The following is a 14,578-nucleotide window of genomic DNA, read 5'->3' on the forward strand; positions in this document are numbered from 1 at the left end:
CAGACGCCACAATTTCCTTCCCACACTTGCCGACTACCTAATGCGGTAGCAGGTCGGGACTGTCGAACATGTGTGTGTTTAGGGCTGCTCAATTCTCAACTGGCTCCCGTCGTTCAAGCCGTCGTTCAAGCCGTCGTTCGTTCAATCGCGCGATGGCTGATGATTCGAGACCACGTCCATGTGATTTGTCTCTCCCAGCTTGCCACCGGCGTGGCTCGGCCATCTCTTCTTTCTCATTATTTTTAGCACGACGGATTGAACGAACGAACGAACGACGGGAGGTAGTTAAGAATTGAGCAGCCCTTTTGCTCCCTTGCAATTCGCCACGACGCGTTACTAGTAGTATAGGGGGAATGCGCAACGGCGTCGGATATAGATTAGTTTCATTGACATTGGCGCGCACATCAATGCTCCCTATCTCAATTGTAGAGTTTGTCTTAATATTGAACACACCTCTTGACTTGCGACGTTGAATGTGCAACGACTTCTCGCATAGCTCCTCAAATGAACAGAATAATTGATATTAAATAGGTTGGTACAGTAAGCTCAGAAGGAACCAATTTTTTCCGTGTATTTTTAGGAATAACCATCACTTAACATTTGTCGACATCGCCGACAACAGCGTCGACAACGCGTCGGGCAACGTCGAGCACAGGGACAACAGGGGTAGGGCAGTATCCGGGACGTTCCCACGGCCCCTTGCCCGTTGCTCTAAGCGGGATTCGAACTCACGGCGTGCCCTCAGCCAAACGCAAGTGCGAAGTGCAAATGCAAAATAGACCTGACACTCCTGGTCAACCGTAAGATTGGGCCGAGCCTGCTTCCCGCTTCTCCTTCAGGACTGCGTGCCAGTCACCGACGGGGCCCAGGAGAAGGTTTGATAGGTAAGGGTCTGTTCGGTTACGTATATACCGCGATACCTCCTGCTCGAGATTGGCAGGCCCAGCGAGATCTGAGGACTCTGCTTGGAACGTAGCCAATCGACTGCGAGATAACCAGCAGAATCACGCCTATCATCGACATGCACGATAATGAAGAGGACCTGTCGTGCGAGATACGCTGCAGTATCGTAGTGGATCCAACGAAATGGAATTACAGGAGCAAAACGAGTGGCCAATCGTCCCTGGGCGCTTCCAGTGCGATTAGCCTTCCTGCTAGTCCGATTCCACTGCGTCGGTACGACAAGCTGTGACAGCACCGGTTTACATAAGTCATTAGCACCCCAGTGGACACCCTCATTTTAAAGTGATGGTTTCCCCTATATCACAGCGTTACCAGACTACCGCTTGATTCCTGTGAAGACGAGACGCAAGACGACCGCCTTCTCGTCCAATGGCAACATATGGAACGTGAAGATTTGGAGAAAACATCGCGTTGGACTGGGTGCTTCGAATGATTTCACCCGTTTGGGCAGACGACGCATCAGATACATTGATGATACGTGGGCTTAGAGAGGCCGGTGTCCTCCGCGTCCGCTTCGAAGTCCGCAGCGTCTGGGCACTATGGGACAAATCCGGGTGCAAAGTCCATCGAGATGGGAAGATAGAGAGGTCGCCGTCGGAGCGCCACAGGATCGGGATTCGAGGGTGCGTGCGGAGACATCCCCCAATCGCCGCGCGCAGGCTGGACACAGTGAGCGCGGGCGGCTGCGTGCAAGACGCAGGGGCTGCATGTGAAGGTGAAGGAATGGAAGTGAAAGGGAGAAAGACGTACGTGGAATGTGCGCAGATCCGTTTGGGAATGCGCAGCGGCACCAGCGTAGCTCCGAGACAGCGATATCGAGGCGAGGCGTCGTGCGCGGAGAACATTCCTATGATCTCGAGCTCGCAGGGCTGCGCGGCTCGTGCAGTGTCGGTTTGCCTTCGTACGGGTGGAACTCGAGAAACACAACAAGACCCGTCGGGGATGGCGCTGTGGCACGGATCCACACGTCCGATTCTTTCATTTCTTTCATTTTGACCGGAGAGAGGGCTCTCGCGCGCCAGGTCACGGGCTCAGTGGACGTAAGTATGTCTGACCCAGCCATGAGTCAGATTAAGGCAGGACGCAATAAAAGCAAGGTCGGTACTGAGGCAGCGGATGACTTGGGAACTGAGCTATGAGCAGACAGTAATCGCGAGACAGACATACGCCAAGAACCGAGAAATGAAGAACATACCGGCCATATGGCGCCACATGCCCTGCACGGCTCCAAATGGCCAAAAATACGGCAGGTGCTCTGAGCACGCGCGTTCCGGCAATCCACATCACATGCGCAGAATTCAATCCCACACGGGAATTCACCGGCGAGAGGCTGCCAGGTTTGCAGAAACAGAGTCCGGAGTAAGGGACATGAAGCCAAAGGCAGATCGGGATGGCCGTTCTTCCATGAGATTAGAGGAGCATCCGCGTGAAAGGCAAGGGCGAACGGGACGAATACCGGAGAGCGGGGATGATGTGCCTAGATTCTTCAAGGGTGCATGTGTATGTCACCAGAGAAGCAGGCCTCGATGGACGTAAATGATCGCTGGATACTCGGGCTTCTTTGGAGGGCGAGGGATTTTCTTCCCGGGGATGGAAAGAGAGCAAGAATGGATATCCAACATTACGCACCGCGGCCAAGAAATGAACGAGTAGTTCCTTTCCAATTGGAGGATGCTATGCAGATGCTTAATTTGAGTGTACATTGACGCACCACGAAGATCTAATAAATAAGAGATCGGGTGGACGTAGGATAAGGATTTCCGCTGCTAAACGGGTAATCAAAGTAATGCTGAGCAGCCGGCGGATGGGAAGTCAGCAGTGCTGTTAATAGACCATTCTAGACCTAGACCTTCTTTGACTTACCGGAAACCCCTGAGGAGCATATCACTCTGGCCTATCCACAGGTCACGCCAAAGACATCACTTGCGTAAGGACACGCTGAACTGTACGGATCCAGGGCCGAGTACAAGAAAGCACGCACGGAGTATTGCCTACTGTCTTCGAACTTTAATGAGTCCTATTTCACGAAAGGTACTCACCATCACTCTTGGATTTGATATCCGAATTGTACGTTCCCAAGATCGAGAGAACCTCCGGGTGCTCTGGACATGGACCCCCACTCCCCAGCTGTATGAGAAGTCCGGTCGATCATGCCTAAACCCGTAGCTCGAGAAAGACCTCGCACGAATGGCGGGATCATGTCATGCCGCGCGACTCGGGATATTCCCGTGTCAAGGGGTACAATGCCTTGTTGGTAGCGACTTGAACGCTAGATACCACTAGTGTGACGCGTATCATGTTGGCTCTGCGCTGCCAACGTTCCAACCTTGATATCGGAACTTGCGTAGAAGACCTGTAGCTGGCGGTGAGGCTACTGGTGCTGCGAAAGAGTCGGGAGTCCTTAGCTGTCTCGCCTATTCTTTGTACAGCTAACTTCCGGATGCCCGAAAAGTTCCACAGATGGCCGTAGGTGGAAGGTCACCGGTCAGGAGTGGACAGTAGCGATTTATTGAACAGTAACAGTCTCCAGAAGCGCTACGCCAGAAGCAGACAGCGCCTTTACACTTAACGTCGTGCAAATTCAGAGAGTTGATGGTTTGCAAAGGCAGTTAGACGGCGAATCCAAGTCAAGGTTAACGTTGCGACACGAAGGCTGGCCTTGCCGTCGGCTAAACTCGGAAGCGCCCTCCGCCACTGCGGCGAAGCCCGTTTACCCAGTGTAGGTTGCTCGGAAGCCCGAGAACGAAGGGCGGCGGTGATAGCGACCAGGATGAAAGACCTGATCGTAGATGCCAGTGAGTGTTGGTATCATAAGTGGGAGCCTGCCTGACCTCCATCGACTCAGATTTCCCCCGAACCTTGGACCAGCGAGTTTACCACCTCGGCCTGCGCGCCGGTGAAGTGGCCAATCGTATCGTAGGCAGCCCAGTTGTTGCGACCGGGTGCGACTAACAGACTGCGGCATTAGATCACTGTAGGCTCCCCGTCTCGGGCGGGGTCTATAGCATCGTTCCTCGATGCTGAACCCAAACCCTTCCGGATCACCTCCGAGAGGGGTTTCCTGACCATTACAGGTCGATACAAGGGTGTCCCGGTCTCGATCTGCAGCATCGGAATGGGCCACCCTAACATGGATTTCTTTGTCCGTGAGGTGCGCGAATGTCTGAGTGGCGATATGATTGTCGTTAGGTGGGTTTCTCCCAGCATCAGTCTGAAGACCCATCGAAACTGATATATTGTAATCGCAAATGATACAAAAACATACAAGGCTGGGATCCTGCGGGTGTCTGCTGGATCATCCTGTTGGCACCATTGTTGTCCCAAAAGCTTGTGTAGCTGTCAGTAGGAACTACGATTACGACTTTGGGATCGGCAACTCCCCCGAGCCTCCGTATAGAATTAGCAAACCAGTGAGCCTGACCGCTTACCCAGGGCCAGCCACTAACTCCATGTAGGTCGAAGCAGACCAGGAATTAGCAGTAGCGGTACGCCTTTAGCAGCCGGCACAACGGTAAAATCGCTCACAGTTGATATAGATCGCGGCTGGCTTCCAGCAACCGGATGCACTATCCAGAGTTCTATCCGACGTCGTGAATGCCTCAGCAGATAGGTGGGTTGCTCGAGTCCCCGTCTTAGCCGTCCTCGGATATGCGATGCCAATGCGCCTCCAGCTTCTACTCTTCGCAAGGAAGACAAACCTCGTTTCCGGACCACAACCAAGATTTGATCCCAACCCTCCTATCCTCTATACCCGGTCTTGCGACTCTCGAGGTCTGTCGTTTGTCGCTTCCGAATCACCGACTACTAATTCTCCCGTGGACGACGATATAGATGGAGACCCATCATCTCTACCACTTAGCAGCATCCTACCGCCCAATACAGACTGCAGCCAAACCCGATCCTCGGAGCTCCCCAGAACCTCCTATCACTACGTTCCCTCCCCACCTACAATTATCCTCGGCCTCCCACTCCTCCACGCAACCCATTTCCTCCTCCCCGCCGAACACGAAACACGAGCCGCCTCACCCCCCTCCGCCGCCTCCAGTGCCCACTCCCCGGATCCGCGCGGCGGCGGCGCAGATAATCTTTGCTTCGCGGACCTCGACTCAGGCGCAGGGTTTCATCACGCCGGATATGGTGGGTAAGTTAGAGAAGTGGACTGGCAAGACTATACTTGGCGTGCTGGCTGGCTTCCATGTAGACGACGATGTGAGTGTAATGCCATTGGACACTAGCCATGTAACGAGCTAATATCATGATGCAGAGACTACACCCAACTGAGGGGAGCGTATGGGACTTCAAGTGATCTGCTCTGTTAAAATAGAGGTGTGTTGATGTTACCATAGACCTGACACTCTTAGAGCACCTTAGGTAGAATGTAGTTGAATCGGCAAGGCAAAAAGCAAGAGTGTTCTATCGAGCTCTCCTCCAAGGGGGCGTCCAAAAGGATGCCACACCTTCGCTGGGTACGAACCTCCACTATCGGCAGCGGCGAAAGCACTACATGACAAGCTCTGGGTAACCCGATGACCCACAAGAGTGGATGTCGCAATACAAGATGCGGATAGCAAACTTGCCTTACAATATGTATAACCACATTGACCAGGGAAGAAGTTATTCTGGCGCAGATACTTACATGATTTCAGTACACGACACCCGAAACAGGTCTTACGTTGACGTCGACCAGCAAGGTGACGACGTTGACATCCCAATGTCTCCTCTATACCAAGTGCAGATTTGAACTGGGAGGGAGGCGATTCTAGTGGGTAGCTGCTCTGTCTTCCCGGGCATGGCAGAGGCTATCCACCCAAAATATTGGTGTGGGTTGCCCTTTGCCGTGGCTCTCCCTCTAACGGTCTTTACTAGTAGACATATCCCGTTATGCGGAGCATTGCAAGCGCCGCACGTACGCTCAGCACCGACGGTTGACATCACTGCTTGGATGAAAGACACGTATGTTCAAGTTCAGCAGAGGCATACTTGTTTGGATGTACCTCACTTTGCTGGCCATTCAACTTATAAGGGTGCCAGTGTGGCTAGGTGTGTTCGAAGCCGCTACTGATTGCTAATGGTATGGTGGAATACTGATTGACGGCACTGAAGGTGCTCAAGGAATACCCTCGCACTGCCGCCCCTAAATTCCCATGGCCACGGAAAGTAAGAGGCTTCGGAGTTCTCAACTTGTGAGACGATGGTATGAGTTATTAACTATGGTACTCAGCTTTGCACTCCGCGCACTGGAGTATTTCAGTGTGCTGTTGGCTGAGGTGGAATAAACGCGATTTGTCCCATACGATTTCTCGGGCCCGCCAGTTGGGAGAAGAACCCACAGCGGTTGCTATTATAGACATTGTATCCCTCCTTCCCTATTACTGAACGGAGTATCTGAGTACCGCTGACCATTAAGCTCCTGCTTAGATGCCTTCTATTCAGGGAAGAGTCTCCTGCATCGAGAGCATGACAACCTGGTGCTCCCACCTGCCTCTCGACCCGACAGACCCATCCGAGCTTCGATCGATGCCGTAGCGAGTTGTTCATGTCGTCGGTCGATCGTAAGCTCCGTCGATCCGGACAAACCGACGCTGTGCTACAGCTTTGAGGACGGCAGAGTGATCTGGTATGAGATGAGTCCTTTTACATGGCCATAATCCGTCATGATTTAGAGGCAGGCACATAATATATAGTGTACTTGCCTTCCGTTATGGGGGCCAGTAATCTTGCTAACCTGCCCAGAATCGTCAACATTAGTGACTGTCTGTCAAACTATTTCGCCGGTCTAAGCTTACTCGGCATGCATCGGGTGCGCATTATAAGCTCTTCATAAGCGTTAGGTGATCCACGCATTTTGACACAAAGTCACCGTACCTGAATGCTTCGCGGCTGTCAAAGTCCATCGTAAGCGCTGCCGGTGCGAGTCGGATCCGCCGATGAGGATTAGTTACAGTCCGCGCTGAACGAAACGAGGGCTGTCGCGCGTTTTGGTCTTACTCACCGAAGTCGTACCCGCGGCTGGAGGCGCGGTCTGCTGGGGGCCCGACTTTCATGTTATTGACCTGCGGAATTCGCTGGAGGAGCTCGACGGCGAGCTCGCATGCGCGGAATTTGACATCAGGCGGGATGCTTGGTAGGAATTTGAGGAGTGCTTCAAGTACTTCAGCGACGAGCCCCAGTAGAAATCAGAGTTATGCAGCACGTACCTATATGGTGGATACCTGGCATCCCAGAAGAAGAAGAAATATGCTGTACATCATACGGCGAGCGATGGGCCTGTATTAATAGCGCTTTTTCCCGGCTACAGAATATACCGTAGCCTTGACTGCTGGTGCAATGTGTCAGATCCGAAATCACCCAGAGGACAGAATCGCCTGCCTTGCATTCGAAAGTAGCGCAATAGCTCCCGCTACCGTATCCAAATCGGGTTCTTAGTAGATGATGATGGAGCGAGATAGTCTGCTGTAGTTACTGTTGAAGAATGAATCATCCCACTATTTCTGTAATTTATGCAAAAGCGGTTAGTTCAGCGGCGACGAACCCGTTCAAGGCAAAGGACCAGAGGAAAAAGGAGAAGAAAGCCACTGTAAAGAGGATATGTTTTTTCCACTAGCAAGTCTCGACATAACTACGACTTGACTACAGCCGTCCGATCAAGACTCGTCCCAAGCATTCAATACATCGAAGCCACACCGCATACTGCAAGCACAGCCACAGCCTAGTTTATCGGGAGGCGGGACCCTGAACTCCGAGGCACACGATCCTATGACGTTCACAGGACCCGGTGCACTCTTTCCCCTTCAGGTTCGCACACGATGATGTCTGTCCCCCGCCAGTACCGTCCTCTGCTCTGTCCACCATCGACGACGGCGTAGGCTACAGCAGTGCGGACGACGACGACGACGACGACGACGACGATCTAGACTAACCGCCACGTAACGCGGGAGACTCTGCCCGACGCACTTGGACCAATTTGCTGCGCAGTCTGAATTCCAGCCATGTCGCACAGCACGAGTAAGCTGCACTTGCCGAGTTTGAAGGACACTCTGCTACCGCAGCCGCCGAGCTTCGCGAAGAAGAAGAACTATGAGTTAAAGGAGGTCATGGGAGAGGGGACGTTTGGAAAGGTCTTGGTACGTATCATACATCACTTTCTGCGGGCAACTATATGGATCGAGAGTCTCTATACCCGGCGATGGAACACTGTCAGGGATGGGTAGGGGTTGCAGTATTATGCTCAAGAGAGGCCCGGGCACGAGCCGGAGGCTTGAACGGCTAATGCTATACACGGCCGTGTCAGAATCCCGGGGTGGGCCAGGAGTGAGGTACAGTGACGCGTCCGTCGCGGGGGATTTGGCATGGATACCATGCCTCTGAAATTGCCAGAGTCAAGGAGACCGATACTGATATTGGACTGCTCATTTAGCGGGCAACATGGCACGTCCCCGCCGGCCAAACTCCCGTCGCCCTCCGCGGTGCAGCCGCCTCCCCCTCCTCCGGCAACCCGCCCTCGGAATACTTCACCGACGCCAAATCCTCCACTACCTCCTCCTCCCGCTCGACCGCTCCCTCTTCAGCCACCACCTCCTCGACCTCAGTCTCGACCGCTGCCACATCTGTCTTGTCGAAATCCAGCAGTGGACACTCACACAAGAAGAAGGGCAGCGGGCAGAACGGCGTCGAGGAGAGCCACATGACGAAGGAGGTCGCGCTGAAGGTCATCCCGAAGAAGAAGGTGAAGGGGAACGAGGCGAGCGTGTGGGGCGAGATGGAGGTGCTTCGCGGGCTGGACCATCCGAACATTGTGAGCGGTGTGCCCTACCTTCTCATGCCAGTTACTATTGCTGGGCAGTCGGACTGAGATTGCGGTGCGTTCAATAGGTCAAGTTCTACGAATGGTTCGAGTCGCGGACGAAGTACTACCTCGTGTTCGAGCTCGCCATGGGAGGCGAGCTTTTCGAGCGGATAAGCAAGCGGGTGAGTATTTACTGCTTGGTGTAGCAATGCAGGGCGGCGAGAACACAATATAAGCGTCATTGTGGTGTCGCTGCCGTGCAGGAATGCCGCAGGTCGGTATGTGTGTATCCGCGACTAATGAAAGTGTCCTCTATGTTGTACGTTCTAGGGCAAATTCACGGAGAGCGATGCGGTGAACGTGGTCAGGTCCGTTCATATTGTCGTATACGTGCCTGTGAGGGTGCCGGCTGACTGTCCATATACAGATCGATACTCTCGGGCGTGAAGTACCTCCACGAACACGACATCGTCCATCGGGACTTGAAGTACGTTTGTCGATCTTCCTTGCCCCGACCCGCACTTGACTGACCGGTTGACCGGTTGACCGATAGGCCGGAGAACATCCTCTACCGTACGAAAGACCCAGACTCGGACATCGTCATCGCCGATTTCGGGATGTAAGTAGCATCGCACGTTGCCGCTGTCATCGAGTCAGAACTCAAATTCACATCACGCATAACGCAGAGCGAAACACCTGCACTCCGCCACGGAGCAGCTCACCTCGCTAGCGGGGAGCTTCGGGTACGTCGCGCCCGAGGTGCTAAACAAGACCGGGCACGGGAAGAAGGTCGATATCTGGTCGACGGGGTGCGTTGATGTCTTCGCGCGCGTAGATTATTGCACGTGAACTCATTGATTGGGCTTAGGATTATCACGTATGTGCTACTGTGCGGTTACTCGCCGTTCCGGTCGGACGACGCGAAGGAGCTTATACGCGAGACGACGGCTGCGCGGGTGGAGTTCCACGAGCGGTACTGGAAGAACGTTTCTGAAGAGGGTGAGCCTGGCAATGCTGCAGTGCCGTCAAGATGAGTTCAGACGCTGACGATGATTGTCAATAGCGAAAGATTTCATCAGATACCTCCTCAATTCGAACCCTGCGGAGAGGCCATCGGCCGCCGAGGCGCTAGAACACGAGGTACGTTGAACAAGGATGGGATAACAACCACCGTCCTCGAGCTGACATCGGGATCGCAGTGGCTCACGAACCGCCGACCGGGCCAGCACGACCTCTCCGGTCTGCGGGACAACTTCGACGCGCGGGGAAAATGGCGGCAGGCTATCCAGGGCGCACTCGCGGTCGGGCGGCTCAGCAGGGCTGCGAGCCAGGCCAGCAACGCCAGCGCGACGTCGGCGAGCAGCGGGGGCTGGAAAACCGGCACTAGCGGGCTGGAGAGCGATGATGAGGACGAGCATGAACATGAACACAAGCACGAACATGGGGAAGAGAGGAAGCTGGGCGGGGGCCCGCCTGGGGAGAACGATCACATCAACGTCGTTGCGGCGAGCGAGCATGAACAGGAGGACCAGGCGAAACACCCGGGCGAGTCGCATGCACTTAAGAGAGAGGACGAGGGGCATACGCCGTTGCATGAGATGGACCCCGTGGATCAGCATGACCTTCACCAGGAGGCGATGGAGGCGACGATGCAGGAGAAGGCTGATTCTCAGGGAAAGAGTCATTCTCATGAGCAGGCAGACGACACGCTCACCCAAGAGGAAGAGGAGGAGATGGCGATGCCTGGGAGCTTCGACATGGCTGGTCCGCGGAGACGGGATATGGATCGCGAACAGGCTCAGGAGGTTCACGGCCATGGTCGTGCGCATGTGCATTTCGGCCACCATGAGGGCGCGCAGGGGTGGGGTGCACTGTTGAAGAAGCTGCATCTGGGATAGCGGCCTCATATTGTTCTCCTTGACGGATGATGATCTGTATAGCAAGATTATGCCTATTTCTTGGGTGCTCGCGTAAGCATTATCTGCTATTACCTTACCTATGTAGTTTTAGGATCTGCCACGACTATAATAATACCATGATAGACGGTTGGAGGAGGGACAGGTGTCGCGTGAACACGTCAATATTGCAGCCAGCCCCTGCAGTTGGATGACCCGCAGGCGCAACGAATGGCTGTTTTGCTTGGTGGGCCCTGTTTCTTTTTGCCCTTCGTAGCTTGTGGCACGTAGGCAGGATCGTAGTCCAGAAGGAGCTCGCTGTATGCTGGAATGTCGACGGTGGCCACGAAAGCTAGGTACGGTAGATTTTGCTGTGCCTTGGTCAACGAATGCAGAACTTCGGAGGGATGCATCTTACTTCGGGTATCGTGTCGTATACTACGGGGTATACTTGCACGTTCGGTTCGCAAGAGTGACTGGAGGGGATTAATTTAACAGTAAGTCATAACGAACAGTGAAACACCTACTTGATAAACCTTGTCCAATTGCCTGCCAGGCACATCTATGAGCAAGATCGTACTGCTGATGGCATGAGAACTGTCAGCCTTACCGTAGGAATAAGCATCGACGGTGTACTTCTCGGCGGAATCGTCGTCACCGCGATTCTCGCGAGCATCCAAGTTAAATGTGTAGCCCCTATGTTCGTGAGACAGGTGTTCCAAGTCCTCGCGTGGACTAAATGGAACAATGAGTTAGTGTGGTAAGGAGGTAAACTAGTTTCCTGACATAACACGACTGCATTGCGCATCAGCCTGAGCGAACGCCATGGGTTTCGAATGGAGAGGCGTACCCGGTGTAAATGCCAAGGACTTTGCCTCGGGGTACGTCGACCGTAGCCCGCGCGCCCCATCCGCGGTCTTCCGTCTTGAATACGTCGATGGGGGTATCGCGGGGTTTCTGCGCGACGCGGTTGGGACACCGTTGGCGTTTGCCGCAGGCGCAGAACTACAGACAGTCAATGCCGTTGAAATGGGTCGTCCTGAGACCCTACCTTGTTGCATTCGATCACTTCGACTCCTGGGGGGACGTTGAATGCGAACAGTCCCTGCAAAAATGTGAATAATGTGGCGATATGGAAGGACCGACCGGGTGTTACCTCAGACGTGTACGCCCAGGTCTTGTCGCCGTCCGCGTCCACGAGCTCCGACGGACCCTGGCATGCGCAAACAGAGGCATCCGCACACGCCTTGCACTGACAGAAGACGAAATAGGGTTCCGATTCCTCCATCAGCGCACGAATATCCTTCGGACTGCGGGGACAGCAGTTCAGAAGATGTGTTTGCAGATGTCGCGGTACTCACTACGAGTACCTGTTTTCCAGGTATTTGAAGCCTTCCACGAGCTGAGGCTCTGCTTCTTCGTCTATTTCGTTGGTGATGGTTATTCGAGCAGCGCCGATCTTTCGTGCGGAATTATTCCACTTCTCTTTAAGTGAGTATATTGGCTGTGCGTCCTTAGCAGAGGTCGAGCTGTGAGTATTTGAGTGGGCCGTAGATGCTCGAGAAGGATTCTTGTAAATATCTTCGCTCTTCATTGTTGACGACCGGCGAGAAGACGAAGGGCCCGGACAGCTAGGAACAGATTCCACAGCATCCCAATTGTCGTATCTCGCGATCCCGCGACTATAGCTATTCTCTACCTTCTCTTCGACAGCTTGCGAGCGCTTGGCGGTCTTGATGTTATGAATATCTAGTATGTTCAGGGGTTCTAGGGCCACGTCTAGGCTTTCGTCCGCTTGCTTCTGCCGTTTCTTCGCCTGAGTCGTGTTCCAGTCTTCGATGAGGTCTGGACGATCAGGCATTTGTTTCGCCCATGTAGTGTTTGTGCCATCTTTACGGCGCCAATTCCTCCACCGGATCTGTATGCAAGAAATAATTTGTTTCTGTATAAAAGAGCGCACATGTGCCGCATACTTCATATCTGTGCTTGTGTCAGATATCCTGGCCATCTACGAGCTGAACCCGAGTATACCTAGATACTCCGAGCATGTCAATCTCCTCGCCGACTACGCCATCGACCGGCCACTCTCCAGTATCGTCTCCAAAGTCCTCTTCCTCAGACTCCGAGACTTTCCAGAGGTCAGGAACGCTTCGCGAGCTGGTCTGTTTGGGCATGTCTGTAAGGAGTAGGGTTCCGTAAATTTGGGACGGCTCCTAATTAGCATTGCTAATTTGGGCTCGATAATGATAGAGTTGCAATAAAATAAAATAAAAAGAAAAAGAAAAAAGAAAAATTGGGATTGGCTCAGAGAGCCATGTGGCAGTTGTGGCTTTGAGGCCCTTGGGACCGAAATCTGCGTTACTCTCGGGCCTATGCTCCACAAATCGCCCTCAGAGCCCCGAAGTAGGGACAAAGCAGCTAGTGAGTGACTGATTGCATGTTTTACCGTAAAGTCCGAGTGTAAATACTACTAAAATCGAATTTGTCCGGCCCCTCCGGGGCCATACTAATACTCAACCCGTCCATCGTTCTCTGAGATATATCTCATATAAAATGGCAGCTGAAACCATGAGAAAGTCTACAGCTAGTCCATGCATATTTTCTGAAGGCAATTCAAGCCCAAAATACTGTAATTCCTCAATTTAGGGTGCTCCGGGGCAAGTGACTTCTTATATCGAACATTCAAAGCAAACACCACTCCCCCACAATTCCAAAAAAGAGGTTTAGCATTGAATCTGTAGTTTGCACGCTTTCCCCCCTCCACACCGCCTTACAAGGTCTGAATTACTGCGGATATCTGTAAATGTGGTGACACCCAGTCAGGCCAACTGTGCAGAGGATATTTCATTAAAAATAATTCTGTAAATCTACTGCTGTGAACTGTCTAACTGCTGCTGAGTGCTGAACACTCAGCATTCACTGCTCCATAAAAACTCTGCATGGACATCAAGGTCTGTTGGTATGATTTGGGGTAATGGATATCAAGCCGCATCTACATTCATATATATGGTCTCAAGTATACAGTATACACAGGTATTTTACCTATTGTACTCGCGTACGGGAGCTCGTCCGACACCTGTCATGGCAGGCACAAATCGAGTTCTCGGGGAGAGCCACAGCAGCCGTTGTGGCGCCTCTGGCACAGCCACTCGATAACTCGTTGAGTTTGGTAGGTTCGTCCCACGAAATGGCACAGCCACTCGATATTGATATCGAGCAACCATATGCGTAACCTCCCCTAATTTGCAGGTCGCTGGCCGGAGGCCAGATTTGCAGGTGTAATTTACCGTTAATTAGCAACGAGGTCCGGGGCGGAGCCCCGGCGCGGTCCGCGTTAATTAGCGCTAATTAGCATGCTAATTTGGTCTAATTTAAATGCTAATTACAGAAAAGCTACCAAGTATCCCAAGAGACCACCTCCTCAGATGTACTAATATCAGCTCAGTGTGCTGCTTTGCCAGCATTTATTGATGCCACTGGTCTGGGGTTCACAGCCACGTCCGAGAGGACATCTTGCAGAAATTCGGATGTGAGGTCGATATATGCCTCAAGCTCAACTGCGCCAATCTTGGGTAGAGTGAACTTGTCCCGTGCGATCCGACTAGTACTTGGAGGTTCCGCTTCATACTCACTGTCAGGTTCTTCGTCCAGCTCCAGAGGGCCCGTGCCCATAAGGGAAGGTTGTACATCGCTGGATTCCATAAGGCCGGTAGCTGAATCACCAAATATGGTTGAAGACATCTCTCGCCACTTGACCATTGGCAGAGTCTTAGGCGCTGCCACCTATACTCGCATAGTGGTCAGCGAAGTTCGCAGTCCTGTGTAAAAGGTGGCTGATACCTGGGGATTCCACCTATGCCAGCCACGGATCATAATAGTGTCATTGAGAGTCAAAATGTCTTGTCGACTCCGTAACTTGGAATTCAACCATGTA

At 53.0% G+C, this 14,578-nt stretch overlaps 4 protein-coding genes across 4 annotated transcripts; 2 read left to right on the forward strand and 2 right to left on the reverse strand.

Annotated features, from left to right (window-relative positions):
* Positions 1-3,807: 3,807 nt before the first annotated feature.
* On the forward strand, positions 3,808-4,794 carry GLOTRDRAFT_32797 (purine and uridine phosphorylase; the record flags this gene model as incomplete). Its single annotated transcript, XM_007862123.1, has 5 exons — positions 3,808-3,879; positions 3,932-4,152; positions 4,232-4,373; positions 4,500-4,573; positions 4,635-4,794. Coding segments are annotated over 5 exons (669 nt in total), but the record flags the coding sequence as incomplete, so codon positions are not given.
* Positions 4,795-6,745: 1,951 nt separating this feature from the next.
* Positions 6,746-7,182, reverse strand: GLOTRDRAFT_125038 (uncharacterized protein; the record flags this gene model as incomplete). The annotated part of the gene is made up of 4 exons (XM_007863320.1): positions 6,746-6,779; positions 6,829-6,865; positions 6,956-7,105; positions 7,161-7,182. The coding sequence occupies 4 exons, from the start codon at positions 7,180-7,182 to the stop codon at positions 6,746-6,748; spliced, it is 243 nt and encodes an 80-aa protein (XP_007861511.1).
* Positions 7,183-7,952: 770 nt separating this feature from the next.
* Positions 7,953-10,113, forward strand: GLOTRDRAFT_4599 (Pkinase-domain-containing protein; the record flags this gene model as incomplete). The annotated part of the gene is made up of 10 exons (XM_007861905.1): positions 7,953-8,087; positions 8,639-8,758; positions 8,836-8,931; positions 9,080-9,117; positions 9,177-9,236; positions 9,303-9,368; positions 9,436-9,558; positions 9,618-9,748; positions 9,813-9,889; positions 9,949-10,113. Coding segments are annotated over 10 exons (1,011 nt in total), but the record flags the coding sequence as incomplete, so codon positions are not given.
* A 1,054-nt stretch (positions 10,114-11,167) lies between these two features.
* Positions 11,168-12,818, reverse strand: GLOTRDRAFT_125040 (SET domain-containing protein; the record flags this gene model as incomplete). Its single annotated transcript, XM_007863321.1, has 9 exons — positions 11,168-11,193; positions 11,255-11,379; positions 11,431-11,439; positions 11,495-11,649; positions 11,696-11,749; positions 11,801-11,954; positions 12,006-12,562; positions 12,618-12,624; positions 12,676-12,818. The coding sequence occupies 9 exons, from the start codon at positions 12,816-12,818 to the stop codon at positions 11,168-11,170; spliced, it is 1,230 nt and encodes a 409-aa protein (XP_007861512.1).
* Between the last annotated feature and the right edge of the window lie 1,760 nt (positions 12,819-14,578).

This window comes from Gloeophyllum trabeum (genome assembly GCF_000344685.1).
Source record: "Gloeophyllum trabeum ATCC 11539 unplaced genomic scaffold GLOTRscaffold_00001, whole genome shotgun sequence".
NCBI lineage: Eukaryota > Fungi > Basidiomycota > Agaricomycetes > Gloeophyllales > Gloeophyllaceae > Gloeophyllum > Gloeophyllum trabeum.